We start from the raw sequence: 23,177 nt of genomic DNA on the forward strand, positions 1-23,177 counted from the left end.
AACTTAAAGACAAAATCATACATAGGATTAATAGTTGGACCACTAAGCTGTTATCATTTGGGGGTCGCTCTCAACTTATTAGCTCAGTTTTATGGAGTATGCAAGTGTTCTGGTGCTCTATCTTTATCCTCCCCAAGAAGCTGCTTAAGGAAATTGAAAGTCTTCTCAGAGCTTTTTTGTGGACAGAGGTCCAACTTAGGCAGACTGGGGCAAAAATTAAATGGGAGTGGGTGTGTACTCCAAAAGATGAAGGTGGTCTGGGTTTCAAACCTCTCACAGTATGGAATAAAGCTACCATGATCAGACATTTGTGGGCTTTAAGTAAAAAATCTGACTCTTTATGGGTCAAATGGGTGCATGTATACATTATAAAGAGAAAGTGTCTTTGGCAGATGAGGTTGCCTCATGATTCTTCTTGGACCATCCGAAAGCTTTTTAAACTCAGAGAGGAAGCGCAGCCCCTAATTAAGTATGTGATTGGTAATGGGAACACTACTTTTCTTTGGTTGGATCATTGGCATGATGTAGGCCCTCTTTACAATCTTTTTGGTGAAGATATAATTCGCAATGTTGGTAGCTCCCTCCTAGCAAAAGTCTCATCTATCATTCAAAATGGGGATTGGCACTGGCCCAGGCAGAGGAATAGGGCAATCATGCAAATTATAAGGAGTACGCCTTCAACTCTTAGGCCTTATACAGCTGTGGAAGACTCTGTGACATGGGTACCTGCACCTAATGGTATCTTCTCAGTTAAAACTGCTTGGGAAGCCCTAAGGAACCCTCTTCCTAAAGTTCCATGGGCTCATGTTGTTTGGCTCAAGCAAGGTATTCCAAGGTGGGCTTTTATCATGTGGCTTGTTTGCTGGGGTAGGCTATCTACAAAGGATAGGCTCCTTTCCTGGGGGATGAGAGTGGACCCTCAGTGTGTTTTTTGCCATAATGTGCATGAGTCCCATGAGCATCTCTTCTTTCACTGTTTGTTCTCAGCTTGTATTTGGGGCAAAATCCTCCTTTTGTTTGGCATGTCCAGAAGTCCAGGGGAGTGGGAGCATGAAATTACTTGGGCTGTTCAACATCTCAAGAAGAAAGGATTCTCTTCTGCTCTCTATAAGTTAGCACTGGCTGGTACAATGTATTACGTGTGGAAGGCCAGGAATGACTTTATTTTTAGTAACAAGCAATACATTCCGTGTCTCGTTTATGAGCAGATTGTCAAGGACGTGCGGGATAGGGTGTTCTCTTGGAGGAACTGTGGCCGTAGCTCTGTGAATAGAGCTTTGTGTAGAGCTTGGAACATCTCTGAGAAAAATTTTGTGGCTAGAAGTAGTTAGGCCTGGTTCTTTGTATTTGTTTCTGTTTTTTGTCTCCAGTTCTTGATGGACTGTTTGTTTTTGATGGGGGTATGCCCCTAAGTTTTTGTGTTTCTTGTTTCCTTTTTGGTAATAAAATCTCTTTACCAAAAAAAAAAAACTTGAATACAGAAGACCCCATCACTGAGTATTGATATTTTATGTCCCTTAACTAGCTCCTTTGGAATTTAAACTGGAAAATAGCAAGTAGTAGTACCTTTTGCCACCAATTCCTAGCATTGCGATCACCTTCCACTAACTTTAGAGCCGGTCCTTGAAGACCTGATGTATTCCAATTGGTCTGTCTTTCTCTGTTGCCGTGCTCATTAGATCGCATGAAAGACACGGCTTTACCTTGCCATTGCTCCACAAAAGGACTTGTCCCCACTCCCACATCAGCATCACCATCAGTAGTTGCCGACCCATTACCACCTACCACCTCCACTACCCCATGCTGTTCCGAATCCAAAGGCAGTAAAGCCATAGCCTCACCAGTCATGTTCCAATGACAAATAATCCTAAAACTCCCTCCGTTTGGCAACTTCAAGACCCGGTTATCACTGCTTTCCCAAACCATACTCTTGTCCTTACCCACAATCACAAATTTGTACTCAACAAAGTCATCGCCTTTTAGTTCCAAATTACAAACCCACCCATCTGCCGTCCATTTCATTGGAACTTTCTTTTTCCACGACCCCAATTCCTTTGCTGACCCCAAAACTGCAACATGCTCGCCAAATTGGACTTGGTGATTCAAACACACACTTAACCCAACTTTGCCCTGGCCCTGCATATTCTTCTTCCCCATCTTCTCTTCCGCTCTGCGAGAAAGCTGATTATTTTAATCCCCATTTCCTGATTTATGCCAAGAGACAACTCCAATAGAACAACGTGTTTGGATTCAGTTTTTAAATTTTTTCATGTCTCTAAGCAACAAGCTGCTGGTGTTAGTTTTGAATGGTTCATCTTTCATAATCCTATTTCAATAGTTACTGACTTACTGAAACTAGCATTAAATTTTCACTAGGGACGGTAATAAGCCCCAGTTAGAACATTAAAAAAATAATAATAACTTCCCATGTCATAAAGCATACAATGATCCTTTATAACCACAGTTTTTGTAGATTCAATGTTTTATTTACTGGATTTTGGAAAAGTATCGGTTACAAAAGTCCAGTCACTCTGTGCAGTTCATATATACAAGTTTTAACAATGTTACATTGAAATCCTCCATTCGACTAAAAATCCTAATTACCTACATAATTCAAGAAGAGGTGCTTCATAACTCCAATTATTGTCAAGAGGATTAAAAAACTGCTCCTAAACAGTACACACCCTTAATATTGAAGAGACAACAGAACAAAAAGCAACAAATAGAAGGATTAAATCCTCTTCCCGGAGTTATTTTGTGCATACTGATGCTCTGGACTATCAATGAAGGAAGCATGGTAATGAGCACATAAATTAATTTGGGTCTCTAGGCCTGCCCTCTCTGATGTCATTTGGCTTTGATTTGAGGGCATGGTTTTATAACAAAACGTCCTTGTAGCTCCTCGGTTCTTGGAGGTTTAGGGGAGCCACTGTTTTAGTGGTATTCTGAGAGCAGCCACTTTGTGCATATATTGCCAAATGTTAAGTCTGTCTCCAATCATCCCCACCCATACCCCCAATGATTGGAGACTAGATGGGTTATGTTATGTTGTTGTATAGTGGAAGAAGAAAATGATGGTAAACTGTGGTGAATTGCTCCATGCAATTTCATTCATTCTTTTTTACAGTACTACTTTTCAATGAGGTAACCAAGCATGGGACTCCATTTAACTACCAAGTTGAGTGGATGTTGGGGAGAAAAAAAAATCCACTATGCGAAGAAAATATCTGAATTAGAGCCTTGAACCGAAATTCCCATCTGGGTTCCAAACAAAAAAAAAAAAACCCTCAAGTTGACCAAAAGTTGGACCTTTGATTTTCATTCTTTACACGAGTACTAGCAAATCCAAAATCATCAGATACCTAGACAACCAAATGGAGCTACCTCAGTTGGCCACCCTTGTACATTTTCACAGGCGAGGCGGGTCCAAAAGCAAATATTGTAATAAATCTCAAAAAAATAAAAAATACCATCATATACACATATTTTTTTATTTTCAATAACCGGATATCTAATTCCGAGGCTCCGAAGTTAATAACCGCGCAAATCATCCAGTCACCTCAAGGTTCGAAATGTTTGGCATTGTGGGATTCGAATATGCCACCACCTCATATAGGAAAAGCATCATCACATACATATATGCATACACAAAATGGAAATTCGCACTCTTGTTTCAGGAAAACAACAAGTCAACCAGAGAGGCAGAAAAACTGGAAGATTGAAAATTACCAGAAACTAAAAGAGAAACCAAATTAGAAAGAGAAGAGTCGGAGACTACCTCGATTCAACGGAGGAAACAGAACAAATGATTCGAGAGGGACGAATTCGAACGCCAGTGGATCGACCCACAAACCCCGGACTTCGATGAGTTAAAACAAGTGTAGTGGGCTTCAAGAGAGAAGTGTACTGAGGTTCGGAATGCCTTCTGAGACGGGTTTGCGCGGATGCTTTACTGCTAGTGGTTGTAGAAGGCGATAATATTCGAAGAGTGTCCATTGAAGAAGTGCTAGAGATGCACAGGGGAGAAAGCTCCCACGGGAAACAGACGGGAGGAGAGACAGGGGGAGATGGGGAGAGAGAGAGAGAGAGAGAGTGAGAGTGATGATACTTTATTTAGTAGCAATTCATTTGTGGCCACGTGGAGAAGTCCAGAATCGTGAATGCTTGTAAACGAATCCCCATGACCTATCTGACACTGAGCAATTATTATAGATTTACACGCGTCCGACTACCATGCTACCACTATAGTTTTTTTTTTTTAATCCGTGCTCCCACTATAGCTTGTTTAGGTGGATTGGGAGTTGCTGCAGCCATCCTAAACCGTGAAGCGAGGCGGATTCGATCGTCTATCTCGATATGAAAGGCTTGAATTTAATTCCGAGTCGTTCATTGTTTGGATGAAAATTAAAATCGTTTATTTCGGAATGGACGGCTGGATTGATCGCACTACACGTGTAGCGTGGAGGGTGTACTACAACACAGCCAGATCTAGTTTAGGCTCTGTTCAATTGTCGATAATATTGTGTGAAAATTGGTTCACAAGAGAAGTGAAGTGAGTTAATGTAAATGAAAATGAAAATTTATTACCATGTATATGTTCTTTTGACAAAAAATCATGCAAGAAAATAAGAATTCGTTCTTTTTTGACAATACTTATGTAAACACCCCAATTTAGACTTTTCATATTAGTTTACTTTTGGTTTTTTATTTTCCGATGATGAATGGATCAATAACACCTCAGGAATGATAAGTGGTTGAGTTTTAAGCCGTTGACTCACGCTTGTTGGTTTGGTCTACGCGCGCCAGTCCCTGACCCGCGCGCTGGTTAAATTTGCAACCGATCCTTTTACTTTCCATTTCTTAAAGGTTTCCATTTATGGAGGGTTTCCGTTAATAGAAGGTTTCCATTAATGGAATAGTTTTCATTAATGGAATATTTTCCATTAATAGAAAGTTTTCATTACCGGAATAGTTTCTATTAATGTAATGTTTTCCATTAATGGAGGGTTTTTGCCCTATAAATCCCCCCCGTTCAATTAAAGGGTTAGAAAAAAAGTTACAAAATCTTACATCTCATTTTCACACATCATGCAACCTCAAACATCAAAACTCATTACTCTTTCAAACCCAAAAATCAAAGGTATAACACTTTCGTTTCGCATATTGTTCTGATCCTTGAGGGGGGCTGTCAGGGTCAAGACTGGTAATTAATACCATGCCCCGGCCCTAAAGTTGGTAAAGTTTCAAACCGCAGTGGCAAGGACAAGCGCGCGCCGATCATAAGTACGCGCGCACCACTATGTGGCTGCGCGTGCGGATTTGCGTGTGGGATTGGTGTCTTGCTGTTTCATGCCTTTACCTAAAAATTTAGTGGTTGTTTGATAAAACTAAAAAATTAAAATGGGCAAAATATGGATTACCTCCCTGTGGTTTGATCGTTTTGCAATTGACCTCCCTGTATTTCATTAATGATCACTTCACCTCCTTATGGTTTTGGAGTAAATTGCAAATCTAACTCTGTTAACAGGAATTGTTAAGGGGGTGTTTGGGAGGCCCATTTTCCCATTTTTCGTTTCCCATTTTTCAATTCTGGGTGTTTGGCTGAGAATCACAAAATTCATTCCAAGAGAATGAGTTCTTTGTTTTGAAAGATAGAGAAGAGAAGTGAAAAAGAGGGGATTATGAGCTTTTCCCATTTTCCGTTTCCCATTTTCAGTCAGCCACCACACAGAAAGACCAATATACCCTCTCCATTCTTCGATAATACCCAAAAAACCCTCATCTTCCGCCACAATAACGAAGAGAGAGAGAGAGAGAGAGAGAGAGAGAGAGAGAGAGAGAATTGCAGAGGCTTGAACCGATTGAAAAATCTTCCCATTCTCCTTCACCTCTTCACGTCCTCACCATATTTCTTTTTGTTGGCAAATTGTAGAGGAAATTGCAGAGAGGCTTGAACCGATTGCACACCACGATTTGGCAAATTCGTATGGAGGAATCCAAAGCTGTAATTCTGGCTAATTTGGTGTGGGAAAAGGCAACTGGGTTTTGAAGACTTGAAGCCAGTGGGTATTGGTATCCCAGGACCAGTTTTGCCTCTATTGTTGTGGGTTAACGTCAGAGAGCGGGGGGTGGGGTGGGGGGCGGAGTGTGTATTTGTGTGGTGATGGAAGAAAGGAAGCAGAGGGCAAGAGTTGAATAGTGGGAGGCAGAGGATCTCTCCATTTTCTCATCATCAGAATACAAAAGGGTGGGTGTTGGTTCCCAAGATAAAATAAAAAAAGGTGGGTGTTTGCCAATTTGTTAGGTTAACTGTCAAATGAGCCATAATAGTTCTAGGGGTAACATGGTAAAAATTTAATCCATAATTTGTTTTTATTACATATCTCCCAAACACTATTTATGTTACAAAATGCATTCTGCACCTATCATCCAAACACTTTACTAAATTCAAAATACATTCTGACCATAATTCAAAAAGTCAAAAAACCAAAAAACTGAAAATGAAAAGCCAAAAAGTAGGCTGCCAAACACCCCTAAATGACTATAGTACCCCCGTACATCCAAGTGGGATGTTGAGGTGGAAAAGAGGCCCATTTATTATTCCAAATAGTAATTGACTGGGAGAAACACCACCACTCCATCCCCAAACCACCGACTCAGGTGCCACCACCACCGTCGTCTCATTCATCTCTCTCTCTCTCTCTCTCTCTCTCTCTCTCTCTCCATGTTTCAGTTCACTCAATTCCTCTCCACAGATGACAATACGTGTAGCGAAAACCTCTCTCCTTCCCCTTGCCTCTGCCCAAATCACTAGAGCCATAGCTCTTATCCAAGCCCACCCTTTCGAGTGAAATCCCCACAAACATCCCGAAAACTCATTTCTGAAATCAATCTAATTTTTTGATTCAATGGATTCAATCAACATCAACTTCGAGGGAAACCCCCATAAAATCTCTAGAAATCCATCTAAGAAATCAGTCTAATTCCTCATATAATGGATTCAATCAACATCTTTAACCTCAAATTCGAGAAATCAAACGCGTTCGCAAACCACCGTATGGTTACAAAAATAACTACTTTGTTCTGGTTCGTTGAGTTTTTTGCATTTCTGGTAATAATTTCCAGAGTTTTCGTATAATTTGCCTTCTCCGTAAAATTCTCCGGCAATTACTTCCACAGAATTTCGTCTACTATTTTCAATTCCCGGTTCGTGTTCCTAATTAAGAACGGGATTGTCATCACTCTGTTTATCAAATCTCGATGGCTTTCCGAAAAATACGTTAGCATCGAAAATAAACCCACTTCCGATTTCTCTGCAGAGTACATGGAAAAAAGTGTGGGGTGAGTATCAGATGAGAGAGGATACAGTTGGGTTCGATACAGATCAAATGATTTTTGAAGAAATTTCAATTTTCCATAAACGGGGGCGGTGAGAAACAAATTATTATTTTTATCTGGTTATAAGGGTGTGGTTGTCCTTTTACCACATTACTTTTGAAAGAAATTTCAGTTTTTCATGTAATAAATGCAATAGGGGCGCGTGTACCTCTCATGCCGTTAATTTGGACGAAATATCTAATTGTTGCAGTTCGCTCCAAAACCATAAGGAGATGAAGTGGTTATTAATGAAACGCAAGGAGGTCATCTGTAAAACGACCAAACCACATAAAGTTAATCCGTACTTTGCCCAAAATTAAATACTGAAAGCAGAATACTGATTTTTTTAAGCTGAAAAATTGTTTGATAAATATATTAAATACCAAATTAAAAAAATTATGAATTAATTTTAGTTTCGATTCTCTCTTAATTTACTAATTGTCACAATTTACTTACGGAAATGGTGGAGGGGTGGTGAGGGCGGGGATGGAGTGAAAGTGGTGGTGGTGGAGTGGTGGTGTAATAGTGGATGGCAGTGGAGTGATGGTGGTGTAATGATGGCAATGAGTGGTGGTGGTAAAGTGGTGGAGGTGGAGGAGATGGTGGTAGCGGTAGTGGTGGTGGTGGAGTGATGGTGGCGATGTGGTGGTGGGCTAGAATGGTAATGGTGGTGGTGGGAGTGATTGTGGTGGTGGTATGGTGGTCGAATGCAAATATACAAAAATTCAGCCACTTAATTTTTTTTTTTAAACTTTTTAACCTACATTTTAAGTAGCACTTAATTTATAAAGCAATGTAAAATGCGATTATCAAACCTACATAATCGCTTATTACTTAATTGATTCAATTTTAAGTGCTGAATTTCGATTATCAAACAAGCCCATAATAATGAGTTACATTGCACACTAAACATGTTGACGAACATTGTAAACTTGTTACGTTAATATAGACACACCATAAATTGATTGCGTAAAGACATGATAAATTTGCAAAAGTTTGCATAAAATAGAATGTGTTCACAAAATTTGTGGTAGAGTCGTAGAAGACATGATGTTGTAAATTTGGACAATAAAGATATGATGTTGTAAATTTGTACTATTGTCCATAAAAAAAAAAAAAAAAAAACTACGAATTTTTCATGAATGAATATAATCGAACCTGTCAAATACAATAAATTTCTCACAATAAATTCTCTCAAATTAACTGAATTTACCATATAATAAATGCAAACTCCGGTAGAGAAAAACAAATATAGAGACTATTCATCAGTTCCTTTAGTTCTTATGAATTGTTTCACATCAAAATCGATGCAATTGGAAAACCCATAGTTGCCAGAGACTCCAGTTGGACCAAATTTTTGTTTCAATCATCAGTGGGACATAGTCGAAGCTAATCAAGTTGATAATAATTACACGCGAACAATCCATCATCCACCGATTTCAAAAAATTTCTCTCTCCGAGAGAACAAGGGAACTTCATTGGAGAGAGTGAGAGATAGAGCTGTGACACCGGTTCTAGGTTTAGCTTACCAGGGTGGATTACCAAAAGCGCCGTTCACCGGAGTGGATCAATCGAGAGAGATGAATGAATTTCAAAAAATAGTATCCATGTCCCTACAATAACGCCTAGGACTTCCAATTCTATGTTTTAGACCCAAAATTATTTGCTGCATACACAGTATTCGCGGAAGTATAATATAAATATGGGTAAAATCGGGTTAATTCAAATTTCAAAATAAAAACAGTTCAAATTGACCGAAATAGAATATGATCAAATAAAATGATTATACTATAATTAACCTTTTTTATTTTGCACTCCAAACAACAGAAATTTGTTGTATTGGTCTTACTGAGCATTAAGTCTATGATCACCGCACACTCTTTTTCATTGTTCCATGTGGAGTTCACTCCTGATTCTAAAAAATACAGAAAATATTTTTAAATTTTAAAATATTTTTTTTATGGGACCTTAGAAAAAATGAGCTCAATTACAAATTTACATTTTTTTTTTGTGAATAATTACAAATTACATATTGATTGGTACTTCATGTTTTCTGAATTTCCAGGAGCTGCTCAACTTCTATGGAGCGCCGGAAAAGTGCGGTGGAACTGGAAATATTGCGGTCATCGTAGCACCTCTCTGTTTTTTAGCGCCTTCGCGCGCAACCAAATTCACTAGTTGCGATTAAACAGGAGCGTCGTTGATTCTCTCAAAACCAGAGTTGTTGATCCACCGTTTCTAAGGAGCAACTTCTGTAAGAACTTTTTGAGCAAAACCCTTCCTCTCTTTTTTTGATCGGAAGAGCCAAGAACCTTTTTCTCAAATCCCCGAAATTTGCGCTCAAAAGTTCTTCAACAATATGTTCATGGGAAGAGATTACTCTGGCTGTTTTGGGAATCGCATGACGTGTATATTGCTTGAGAAAATATGGCTCTGCCTCCAATTTTTGGTATGGATAAGACCTCAAAGGTTCTATACAATTTTTTTTCTAGGTAAGACCCTCTCTTGCTTTGAATTTATTTCCCTTAACTTGGTTTTTCAAAATCATGTACTTCGCATGCACCTTTTCTGAACTTACTTCAATGGCTTGACTTTGAATTTGTGTTTTTTAACTGCTCTTGATATTTTTCAATCTGTAGAAGGATGCTTAGAAGCAGAGACGCAGCCAGGATTTCGTAAAAGGGGGACCGAACTGTGAAGAGTAAGGTAAGCACAAGTACCCACCACTATGTAGACCGGTAAGTAGGTTATTGATCTTCTAGTCTCAATCACATTGAAATAGCCTGAAAATACTTCCTAATTGTTTGAAATCCGGATGCCGAATGATGTTATGCTCAAAATGATTAAGTTCCATTGTTAAAAATGTTGTTTGAACTTCTCAATTCCTGAAAATACTTCCCAATTGGTCGTGTGAACTTGAAGTATTCATATTGTTTTTTTTTTTTTTTTAAAACCCCCCCCCCCCCCCCCCCCCCCCCCCCCCCCGAAACGACGCATGGGCCTTGGCCCCCAATAGACCACTACTGGTTCCGTCTCTGCTTAGAAGTAGTTTTCTATGCCGAAATGGTGCGGATCGTATGCAAACATTTGGTCTAAGGGGGTGTTTCCCTAAACTAAATGGACTGAAGCCCATATTTTCACGAATTTCTGGACAACTCATTCTCCTCACATACATCAACTAAAATACCATGAGCCGAAACAACTTAGAGCTAATGACATTAGCCTAAAGACAATTTTTTTAATGGAAACGCACGCTAAGTCGAAAACAAGTATCTGGATTCAACTCAAATAAATGAGGAATCATAATTGTTTTGCCCTGCCTTTCTTAATTGTCTTTTTCCTTCCGCGCACAAAATGTTGTTATAAAAAGCACACCTGTTGTTGAAATCTGCAGACAATAGAGACATAGTTCTTAGAAACTCATAGAATTTCTGAAACCTAAAGGTTAATGGTAGGGGTGTGCAAAAAAACCGAGCCCCGACGGACCCGACCCGAAGGGTTTCGGGCGGGGCCGAACATGTGGTTCGGTCGGGTATGGATACATTTTTCCAAAAAAATAAGTTTTCGGTTCGGAGCTCGGGGTGTTGTTTTTTCTTACCCGACCCGACCAAAAAATCGGTTACACGAACGGGTACCCACCCACCCCCCCCCCCCCCCCCCTTCGGTTCGGGGTCCCAAAAAAAACGATAATTCGGGGCCGAACCCGACCCGTCCGACCCGTGCACACCCCTAGTTAATGGGCCCAAAAGAGATCAGTCATGAACCCTGCTAAAAATGACAATTTTATAAATAATCCATCGCAAATCTTTAAATTGAGCATCCTTACACACTCAAGTTTACAGTTTATAATTCTTTGTTTTTTCAAATTCCAAACAGAAGTTACAAAGAATTAGAAAGCAAGGACATTTGCTTTTAGTATCCACTTGTTGACATCTCCAGTATAATAAAGTCAAAAGAAGCTAATTCGTATAGCTGATCTGCGTGCTGCATGTATTTGTATAGGTAGACCTTTAGCTAATAATAGATGCATATATATGATTATTAAGGCCATCCATGGACAATGGAAAACAACAAATGGAGAGGATATCCGATATCCTGTAAAATCCAATTGATTTTTCCAAATTTGAGGTCAACATTGCTTTTGAATGGAAGCTAATTTTATTTTTTTTTTGATTGGAGTAGCTAAGAGAGTATTGAAAGTTGTGCTCTTCTATTTGCTGCCAAGATTTGTGAAACTCAAATGTGGAGTTTTCAGCTGGATAGAAATGTTTCAGCCATGGAAACTTCTAAACACTTGGTTGCTTATATAACTAGAATAAATTTTAGACTTCCCATTTTTAAATTTTTGACTAGAATCTAAAAATTCAAAATTTGAAATATAGACCATTTATGTCAAAGCAGGATTTAGATAATGTTATTTGAAGATTTTCCTTTTTGTATAGAAGATTAGATGTAATTCGAAAAGAGTAGTTAGGTAGAGATTTTAGGAACTAAAAACAATCCATGATAATTACTAAATTGGAGTTTTTGGTAGAGTTAATCAAGAGAGTAAGAGAATGAGAGAAGGGCAATGGATTTTACTTGACAAAAGGTAATTTTATCTATTTTTTTCCCGATAAATAGATATGTATCCACCGTGATTGGGTACCAGTGATTTTAGAGGCCAATGCGCAATTCCTGGCATTTTATCCGTCATAATTATGAAAAGATGATTCCTCGTTTACATTTGTTATCTTCACGGTTGTGGCCACCTGAGTTTCATTCTTATCGGCTACTACAGTGCCACCTCATCAAGGAAAAATGAAAATAGAATGACAGACCCTTGTTATAAAGAAGCGCCACAATGAATGCTGGATGTTGCGTGACCTTCCTAAGATATGGTGGTTATAGAGTGTCTTTGCTACCTCAACGTCGTTCATTGATACTGTAGAGGTCTTCACGCAGAGCTTGTTCGCTAGATACTGTGTATGTGATCTTCATAGTGTGCAGTAGACCAAGAGGGACTCTTATTGGACGCATTGAGCTTTATGGATGCATACCCTGCATCTACTGCAGATATGGTATATACTATATAATGCCTGTTTTGGTGAAATAATCGTGTCTGATACTGCTCATTGAGTGGCTCATATTAAAATTGTTCTTTGTGGTAAGATTACAGTAACTTTGAAGATTTCTGCAGGACTGATAGTTCATCCTCGGAAACCCTCAGTTAATGGTTGCTTTTCTTCAAGCAGCCTCTGATAATTGGGAAGATTCCCGAGGGTAGCTTTTGGGCACTGAAATTGTAACGAAGTTCTGCAAACCATGTCAACAACGTTGAGCGTGCATATTGAGTGAAATTCTCAATAGGAGTCATATTAAAAACTGAATTGGCATAACTGTGCCTTAGAACTGCGGTGTAGAGGATGTCATTGAACGAGGCCAGCTTATGTGCTTTAGACCTGGAAGGCGGAAGTTTCTGGTACTATGAGTCTAGGACAGGCAAGGGAACTTGGTATGTTGCATGCCTTAAACCGTATTACAATAGGGATAGGCTTCTATATGGTATAATTATATCATCGAAATTAACTTTCTCAAAATGACAAATATCTTACAAAGACACTATCTGTCAAGTGGTTCGTGTAAAACACATTTAGTGGATGAACTTTGACCATTTTCTAAAATCTGCTAGGCAAAGCTACAATCGCACAAGTTTTTTGTTGGATAAAAGACGAAGGAAACTTTGGGATCACTTTGCCGATCTGGTAACATAGCTTCAGATTGACATCACAGTGACTAGATGACATGCTGATTTATTCACGTTTGCCAATTTTTTGCACTTGCTCTGTGTTTTAGTATCTTCACGATGTTTAATTAAAGATAAAACATCTAAATAAGGATCTAAAATGTAATAAAATACATGTGTCTTCATTCACATGTGATTACATCATTAAAAATTTCTTTACATCCTTCATAAGTGTTCAAACAAGAAGTATTTTAGTATTCATGTGCGTCATTATGACCTGCAACCATTATTTGATTCACGGAAAAAGAAGAGTTCCTTAGTTGCTCGAACTTCGAAGCATGAGCGGAGGAGCGAGGGAATATAGAAGCTCCCAAGGTTGGGAGCGTGTACATATATTATGAAAATAATGTAGCATAGAGTATTCACTTTTAAAAGTACAATAATTTAGGAAGTAAAAATATGGGTCAAGTTCTCCGTAAGTGTAAGAAATAGGCTAGTGGTACAATATATGATTTTCTTTTCAAGATATCATGACTTAGGCTAGATATATGAGTTCATCAAAGACCAATTAAAAAAGGCAAGTGATAAATCCCTGTTTTTCTATACAAATATCATACAAAAGCTCCCATCTTCGTAAGGAGCGAGCTCCCATCTCGATGGGAGCGGGCTTCCATCAAGCTCCTGTTGGAATTATTTTTCTCCTAAATCAATTTCACCCACAAACGGAAGTGTAATCGGAAAAATTAGCACGCACTAAACAAAGGCATGAAGTGAACACACAATATTACGTAGTTCCCCAACTCGTGTACATCCACGAGAGAGAGAAAGCAATTTCCACTATCCAACAAACTACAATCAAAGTGGAAAGCTCTTACCAATACTCTCCAACACACCTAAAACAGAGAACAAATCAGCACCCAAAGAGTCCGAAACAAGCTGCTGTAGATTGGAAGAAAACAAGGCTGCACTTATCTTTTGTTTTCTTCTTCTCCACCGAAGCACACCCACACACAGTGCACTTCTCTCTGTTTCTCTTTTCCCTCGGCTGCCGAACATAGAGCACACACACAGAAGCACTAACTCCTTTTCTTCTCCCCAATGATGCTCACTCTCGGCTCTCTTTCTCTCTCTCTCTCTCTCTCTCTCTCTCTCTCTCTCTCTCTCTCTCTCTCTCTCTCTCTCTCTCTCTCTCTCTCTCTCTCTCTCTCTCTCTCTTCCAGCAAAACAAAACCGTAATAAAAAAAACATTTCAATTTCCATAAACATAGATATGCTTACCACAAATACTATATTGCCTACGGTATGACAAGCAAAACTATATTACCTACGGATAGTACCTACCATTTCCATAAACATACTTACCACAAATACAGGGTTTTTTACTAAATTCTGTATATGCTTACCACAAATACGGAGAACTTACTCTCCAGATATTTCCTAAATACATCTGTAATAAATAAAACATAAAAAGTGGTACGTATAACCATAAGCAATGATAAGTATAACTATAAAAAACGTAAAAACCTGGGAAGCTTCATTAGATTATTGTGAAACATTTATTCTAGATTCTTCAACGTATGATCTTTCAGTAAGTTGATACGAGATAATAATCACAGCTAAATTCAGTTTGTTCTTGAAAAAAACTTAATGGTGAGCTTCTTCAACTTGTTATGGAGCTTCTTCTTAAATCTTCATTTTTTGGACAAGAGGAGAGATGAATGGGAGCTAGAGGAGTTAGACTGGATAATTTTGCAGGGTTTAAGGTAGGTATGGAGAAACCTAGTACTATTAATGCCATAATTGGTGATAGGTAAATAAGGCAATTGGCAAAACGTGATCGATTTGCCTGGTAAGACTAATTTAAGCATATAGTCGTTTTGCCCTTATTTCATGGTAAGTATTGTCACTCACGTGGTAAGTATTAACAACAAATATTAGTCCTTTCAGCTTTTGTGGTATCTCTAGTCTTATGCTTTGGTAAAAAAAAGCCTTATTTTATAGTAAGTATGACATTAATGACGGGTAGGTATAAATTTATATATCGTCATTAATGTCATAGTACCTACCACATTAAATTTTATTTGGATCTACTTGTATTACTTTTATGATAAATTAAATAAAAATATTTATATTAATAAAATAACTTTTAAAAAATGATCAAATAATTGGGATATTTCAACTTACTGGTTCATTAGTGGTTACTCCTACATTGGCCAAGTGATCAATGTTAACCACAAAGACTGTTAATCCTTTATTTGCCAAGTGATCAATGTTAACCATCAAATAACCATTTTTGAAATTTGCTAATTGTGTAATTTGAAGGATCAAAATAGAAAAGTCCGTGGTTAAGCAACTAAACAAATTAGTCAGTCTACTTTAGCCAATTGTATTAATCTTTACTAATCACTATCAATCAACATCATTGTTAACTACCATATCTGCCAAATATAATCTTAATCGATTCAAATCGTCTGATCAATCGGCTGAACATATAACCATATCAATCAATTACAAATGAACCAATCCTCGTTGATTGATCGTTGCCAAGTATATTAGTATCAACACTATTAGTTGTTAGATTTGCAAATTATATCATATTGATCACTATAAACTATATATTAATGAAATTAAATAGCCTAATTTCATTAAATACTACCATAAATTCAATTAAAAATCCTACAAAATTATTCAATAGCTATTAAACAAAAATATATTTATCGTTCAATTTTGTTGTAACAATCAACTTGTAGCGTTATAATATATATTAACTAAATTTGTAAGCTATCAAAATATTAAATAAATATCTTATTTTTTCCATAATATTTAAAACTAAGTTACTTAACTATCTATAATAAATGATTATTTGAAAATTAATTAATTAAATACATTTATAATGTCATTTGAAAATTATGGAAAATATTTTTTATATTTTTATATTTTCATAAAAATTAAAATTTTAAACTAGATTTATAAACGAACACCATTTTTTAGATAATTCTTCTAATATATAAATTCCTAAAATCTGTAAATTTTCCCGCCAAAAAATAGGGTACTCTTTTTTTTTTTTTTACTTAATGGTAACTTGTTACCTGACCAACCGGTTGTAGTAAGTGTTGCCTGTTTGTGTGGTAAGTGTTATCTTATACAATGGTAAGTGTTGCCTTAGTCAATGGTAAGCATTGCTTGTTTCTGTGGTAAGTAATCCCCCATTTTTTTTGGTTAAAACCACCTCGTTTTTAACAAAACCACCCTACTTTTAATTTTTGGTTTTGATCCAAGGGCTATGATTTATCTATTTTCAATCTATGGGCTGTAATTCATTGGAAGTATGGTGCTCCCATACCACTTAGGAGCACCACAGAAGTTTTGGTATAAACGAAGCAGTAGCTTGGGAAGACATTGGAAATGATATGATTAGTTGTTCTTTGGGAAACAGGCACAGAACCCATGCTGAGCGAAATTTATACTATTATTTCTAGGATGTATTCCAAAATTGAATTACCACATTAGACCTTGTATTATTTATCTGTCCTCTATCAATTTTTGGTCTTTGCCTACTGAACTAGGGGTGAGCATGATCTGGTTTGGTTCGGTTTTATAGTAAATCAAGAACCAAACCAATACCTACGGATTATAAATTTAGAGAACCAAACCAACCCACAAAAGGCATAGAACCAAACCAATCCAATCCATTAGACTACGGTTCGGTTTCGGTTTTAACCACGGTTTGCTTTGAACTAAGCTGTCATCTCCAAACAGTATTTGAAGTACTTAAAATTACGAAGATAAATTGAAAAAAAACTTATATTAAAATTAATTTCATTCAAATTACCAAAACAAACTAACATCAACCAACTAATTTAAGAGTAGAATACTAATAATTGCCTCAAACTAATAAAACGAAATACCGGTAAGTCACTAAAATGAACCAACTAAGAATACCACTTATTAAACATCTTAAGATAACTTAACCAAATAAAAGGCCAAAGATAATTCCTAAAACTATAGAATTGAAATGAGGCAGTAAAACAGAAGTAGCATGGTAGCAGCCAACTTGTGATGATCACTCCACAGCAAGTGTAACAACCCGCTCCATCTTTGTACAATATTGTCCGCTTTAGACGCCCAAAGCCCATAGACTTCCCAGTGAGGTCACCCATCCTTGGATTGACCCAGGACGAGCACGCTTAACTACGAAGTTCCTATGCGCTTTGGCCCGTTCTCACGGCTTTAAAAGGCCTTGTACAAGTAGGAGGGATCTTTTCTTATAAACCATGACTTACCCCCTTCCATCCAGATGCTTCCTGTAGTACCGCCGGCCACCGGAAAGTGGGGTGTCACAATCTACCCCCTTTAGGGATGCAACGTCCTCGTTACACAGGCCCAACAACCTTCCCTGGTGGCCATGGTGTGGCACTTAGTTCTGTACAGCACAATCAGTGTGCTCGTACTAGATTCTAGAGGTGGCCCCCACCATGTAGACCCGGGTTGTGCTCTGATACCATATGTAACGACCTGCTCCATCTTTGTACAATATTGTCCGCTTTGGACGCCCAAAGTCCATAGACTTTCTAGTGAGGTCACCCATCCTTGAATTGCTCCAGGATGAGCATGCTTAACTGCGAAGTTCCTATGCGCTTTGGCCCGCCCTCACGGCTTTAAAAGGCCTTGTACAAGTAGAAGTGATCTTTTCTTATAAACCATGACTTACCCCCTTCCGTCCGGACGCTTCCTGCAGTACCGCCGGCCACCAGAAAGCGGGGTGTCACAGCAAGATTCATATCATTGAGAGTTGAAAAAACAGATAATAATGAATTAAAATAGTGGAGTAAACCAAAGGCAATAAGTAAAGCACATAGTATAATAAATTTTACCTCTTTCTATACCTTCCATGTCCACTGTATTTTCTTACACTTGAAGTGGGATTGGTGAAGCACGGAACCAATCTTGACCACATATTAGACATTCCACAAGCTTGGGAGTAAGAGAACTACGAAATCAATCTAGGACTCGACCTCCCGTATTAAAGGCTGACTCATAAGCAACACTAGAGACAGGAATAGCTAATAGATCTTGTGCAACTTGAGAAAGAACTGTGTACCTTGGAGAATTCACCTTCCACCAATTAAGAAGATCAAAATTTGGAACATCATTTTCACAAGTTTCCTCCAAAAATCTGTCTACTTCAGATTTGCCAACATCATTATCTTTTTGTGCCAAATGCTTTTGAAACTTCGATTTCAAAGAAAATGCTTGCTGACTTCCACCAGCCCCAATATTCGGTTGCTCAAGTCCTTCGTCATGCACAATTTGATGTGAAAATGGTTTAGATGATTCAAATTTCGCATACTCACCACAAATACGATTTAAGGTGTCTATTACCTTTTGAGTTTGTTGATTAACCTTGGCAGCTTCATGAATCTCAGAATAACCAAACCTCAAGTACCTTATTTTACAACGTGGATCCAACACAATAGCAAGCAATAGCAACAAACAATAATCCATACTTTGTGACCATTCTGACAAGGACCTTTCAATGGCACAAACCTCAGTAAAGAACAATGGAGAAGTGCAATATGAAGAACCAGACAATAGAACAGTAGTATCATAAAATTTCTCTAGAAATTGGGTAAAAACTCGAGCATCATCCCAATCTACATTTTGAGGAACATTATCATTAAGTTCAAAGATGAAGTGTGGATCTTCATCTTTCAGTTGCTCAAATGCAACTTGATACTTTATTGTGATAGCTAGCATGAGATATGTGGAGTTCCACCTAGTTGGAACATCTAGAATAAGAGAATTCTTAAATATTATCCTCTCGTTTTCTACACATGCCTTGAAGCGTTGTTCCCTTTGTGGAGAACTTCTAACATACTTGACAACATCATGAATTCTAGTTCATGAATCCTTCTATTCAGTTAACCCGTCTTTCACAATCAAGTTTAGAATATGGGCAGAACACCTAACTTGAAAGAACTCTCCACCTAGGATAAAAGTGCCACTTTTTTTGGAAAGCTTTTTCTTTAAGTATTCGATAGCAACGTCATTTACAGTTGCATTGTCCACTGTGAGAGTGCACAATTTTTCTATACCCCATTCAACCAAACATGTCTCTACTGCCCAACCAATTGCCTCACCTTTGTGACTAGTAACTACACAAAAGTTGAGAATCCTTTTGTGGAGCTTCCAATCCTTATCAATGAAATGAGCCGTGAGACACATGTAAGAAACATTTTGTATCGAGGTCCATGAATTTGTGGTGAGGCAAATCCTTTGACCTTATTTGGTTAGCAAATTTCTCAATTTCTCTTTTTCACCGGTATACAAGGCCACACAATCTCGTGCCACCGTAAAGCATGAAATCACATTAAAGTATGGTTGCATGACAGTGCAAAATTCACGAAAACCTTCATGATCCACAAACTTAAAAGGTAACTCATCTATGATTATCATTTTAGCAAGTGCATTTCTGCAAGCAACTTAGATCAAATTTCCATAATCCAAGACTGCTTTCACCCTTTTCACCTTTAACCTTAGTCTGAAATTGTAAAGTCCTTTGCTTCTTTTTGTCTTTCTTGAATGGGTTCTGGGTGCATTTTTGAAGATGATTTCTCAAGGTACTAGTCCCTTAGAACTAGTCCATGCATAGGTGGCTCCACAGTAATTACATTTAGCACCAGTAGGTTTTTTACTCCTTTCCTTAGACAACTTACTACAGTGAACAATGAACCTAAACACCAAAGTTTCGTCTACCCTTTGATTTATGAGGAGATATTACCTTCATGGTCGCAAGGCAAGGCTGTTGAGACTCCGATGGAGTTGAGGGAACCTGCTGCTGAGATTGAGGAGCCCCTTCATTGACCGTAGTTGACACCTAACAAGAAAAGATAGAAGAAAAAAGTTAGGATCAAATAAAATATTGTTGATCTTGAAAAAAAATAGCAACACGAAAAATCAATGCAAGAATAGGATTTGTTTTCCTTTACATTCACAGAAGCCATGTAGATTGCAGAAAGAACTATGGATAGAGAAGATAGATGGCTTATTATGGCTGGGCAAGAGATGGATGCTACATTAGTACGTTAGGTTTATATAGTATAGGGATAGGTTTTCTTATATAGAAAGTAAGGGTAATTAGTCTTGGTAATGGTAGTAGAGGAATTATAGGAATAGGAATTGGTAAACTAAATATTGGTGGATTTAATAGGATCAATAAAGGAATATTTAAATATCCATCCTCTTTATTTATGCTATATAAGAATTCATCCCGCCCTTTTTTCATGCTTATGTTTTCATCCTTTTAGTGTGTGAATTACATTTCTTACCATTTTTCACTATGATATACATATATTATATTATATTGCTACCCTAATTTAGCGGAATTAGATTAGATTAGATTGTTTTCCCAATTTAGTAGGATTGGATAAATTCTGTCATATTCCATATCGAAAATCTCAACCAAAATGTTCATCCTCTCCAAAATCATGCAAACCCATTTTAATTCCAATCTCCACCAGAATTTGAAACCCACATGGCTTTCTCGGTTCCTCCGCCACTCTTAATTGAAGACCTAGATGTTGGCTTCGTCTAAGGTATGGTCTTCATGCAAACCAAGCCACGTCAACCTCGAAATCTCAATCAATCGATTTTTCTTTGCAGGTATGGTTTATTCTTTGCAGTTGATCATCTCTCTCTCTCCCTCTCTCTCTCTTTCTCTCTCTCTGAAAGACATGCCGATGCCCTCTCTCTAAAGTTCAACCATCAAAACACTCATCGGACATCACAATCATCGTCGGAGCCCAAGGGCCACTTGCGGCGAAAATCCACACTATTTCGACCTCCATTGTTGCGAAGTCCGTGAAGAAGAACGACGCGGTCGCGGTGGTGGCCGTGGTCGGAGTTAATGCCAGAAGGCCATAATCTAGGTTTTTAGATTTTGGTTTTGTTTAGTTTTATTTTATTAATTCATGGTAAATTATTTACTTTATGTTTTTCTATGTTCTTATCATTTCATGGTTAATTAATTGTTCATGAATGTCTGATGAAGAAGGGATAGTAATCCCATGATTTTCGGTGAATTACTTATGTATGTGTATATCCCCAATTGTTGAGTCGATGGTTGGTTTGTATTTACGTTTTCATGGTTTGTTTATGTATTTCATGATTTATTAACCATGATTTTCATGGTTTATTTTATTCATGATTTTCATGGTTTATTAACCATGAATTATTTTTATTCATGATTTTCATGATTTATTAACCATGAATTATCTATGAATGAAATTGGTCGAATTATATTCACGTAAGTTTACCAATTTACAAAAATTCACGAAATTAAGAATTTGAAAAATTCACAAAATTAAAGGGAGAGAATGGTTTAGAATATATTCATTAAGGATTTGAAAATTTGAGAATTTAAAATTTTCTCATTCCTATCCCATTAATGATCCCATAATTTTAGGTAATTGTAATTACTACAATCCCACTAATTTAGGAAGGAAATATATACATATATTTGAATATTTTATTAAAAGGGTAAGATATGTAATTCACCATCTGAAAGGATGAAAACATAATTGTTTAAAAAGTGCAGGATGAATACTTACGTAGGATGAGATTTGAGGATGGATTTTTAAGTCTCCCATCAATAAATTAGGAAAGTAGGCTCCCATATTTATTTGGTGAATCATAATTAAAATATATATAACTATAAATATTCTATATATATATATATATATATATATATATATATATATATATATATTATGGTTTGGATCGGTTTGGAACCATAACCTGTGAACGTGAATCCACAAACCAAACCATATAATGCGGTTTCTAAATTTTTTAAACAATGACCAAACCATTCAACTAAAAAACCGAACCAAATCTTTCGGTTTGGATTGGTTTGGACTAGATTCACGGTTTGACGGATATTTTGCTCACCCTATACTGAACTAATTCATAGAATATGAAGTGATTGCAAGAAGTAGAGAAAAAAGAAAAAAGCATGTTGGGAATTCTTAAACTTGACAACAACCCAGTCAATTAAACCCTAAGGCCCCGTTCAGTTGTAATGAAAAGATGAGAAAATCAACTTTTCTATATTTTTCTGTGTGTTCAGTTACCAGGAAAGTTGTAGAACTCACAGGTTCAACTTTCCCACTGGAAAACACTTTCCTGCAAAATAGGATTTGCCAAAAGGAAGAGATTCTTGTTTTCTTGCAAGATTTCTTTATATTTTTTGTGGATTACTGAGTCGTCCCGACGTCAGGAATCAAAAAAGTAAAAAATTATGATCCAAACTCAATTTTTTTTGAATAAAGACAAAAATAAGTTAAAAAATCTTTCTTTTGGTTGTCTTAATTCAAAAACGTATGAGTTTCGATAATAACTTTTTACTTTTTCGATTCCTCTGAGAAAGACAGATTAATAACCCACAAAACTTTTATGCAAAAGTAACAAATGTCGAAAGAATTTGGATGAAGACAATAAAATAAAATGGGTGCTCAAGAAAACCGCTCGAACCGCAAAATCGGTCCGATCCGGACCGAACCATCCTATTTGGTCAAGTTCTGTGGTTAATTAGTCAGGTTATGGTTCCAAAAAAATAAGAACTGTTAATTTTGGTTCGGTTATTGATTCTCAATTAAAGAACCGTGATTAGAACTGAACCGGACCGTTTAGAACTAATATATGGTGTATATATATGTGTGTGTGTGTGTAATTAAATACTATGTGTTTACATTTGGTAAGTTAATTTTTTCATTTCTAAAGTTAATTTATTTATACATGAAATCTTATTTGTTAGGAAAGCTGTTAATAAAATTTCTATTACTATTATTTTATCTATGAGTTATTTGGTGTTTTAAATTTTAAATTTTGAGTTTATATGAATAAGTGTTTGGATGCTAATTGCATAATGGATATAACCAGAATCGAACTAAAATCGGACCGGTCTTACGACTTGGTTTTGATTAGATTCCACGCATATATTAATTAGATTCGTTTGAAATAGTCCGGATATTAATTTTTTTAAAAACCGGACCAATCCTAACCGGACATACGTGATTAC

General features: G+C 37.1%; 1 protein-coding gene and 1 non-coding gene across 2 annotated transcripts in view; one reads left to right on the forward strand and one right to left on the reverse strand.

The window, feature by feature from the left end:
- LOC131306669 (phosphoglucan, water dikinase, chloroplastic) overlaps positions 1 to 4,133 on the reverse strand; it is a 22,630-nt gene extending 18,497 nt beyond the window's left edge. Inside the window, exons 1-2 of the mRNA XM_058333072.1 lie at positions 3,779 to 4,133; positions 1,567 to 2,170 (exon numbers count right to left, since the gene is read on the reverse strand). Of these exons, the coding sequence (XP_058189055.1) occupies positions 1,567 to 2,170; positions 3,779 to 3,996 (822 nt within the window). The 5' untranslated portion in view covers positions 3,997 to 4,133. The remainder of the gene's footprint in view (positions 1 to 1,566; positions 2,171 to 3,778) is intronic.
- LOC131308589 (small nucleolar RNA snoR100) lies at positions 2,782 to 2,889 on the forward strand. The gene has a single exon (XR_009194491.1). It is a non-coding gene; the product is annotated as a small nucleolar RNA snoR100 (small nucleolar RNA).
- Positions 4,134 to 23,177: the final 19,044 nt, after the last annotated feature.

This window comes from Rhododendron vialii, chromosome 1a (assembly GCF_030253575.1).
Source record: "Rhododendron vialii isolate Sample 1 chromosome 1a, ASM3025357v1".
NCBI lineage: Eukaryota > Viridiplantae > Streptophyta > Magnoliopsida > Ericales > Ericaceae > Rhododendron > Rhododendron vialii.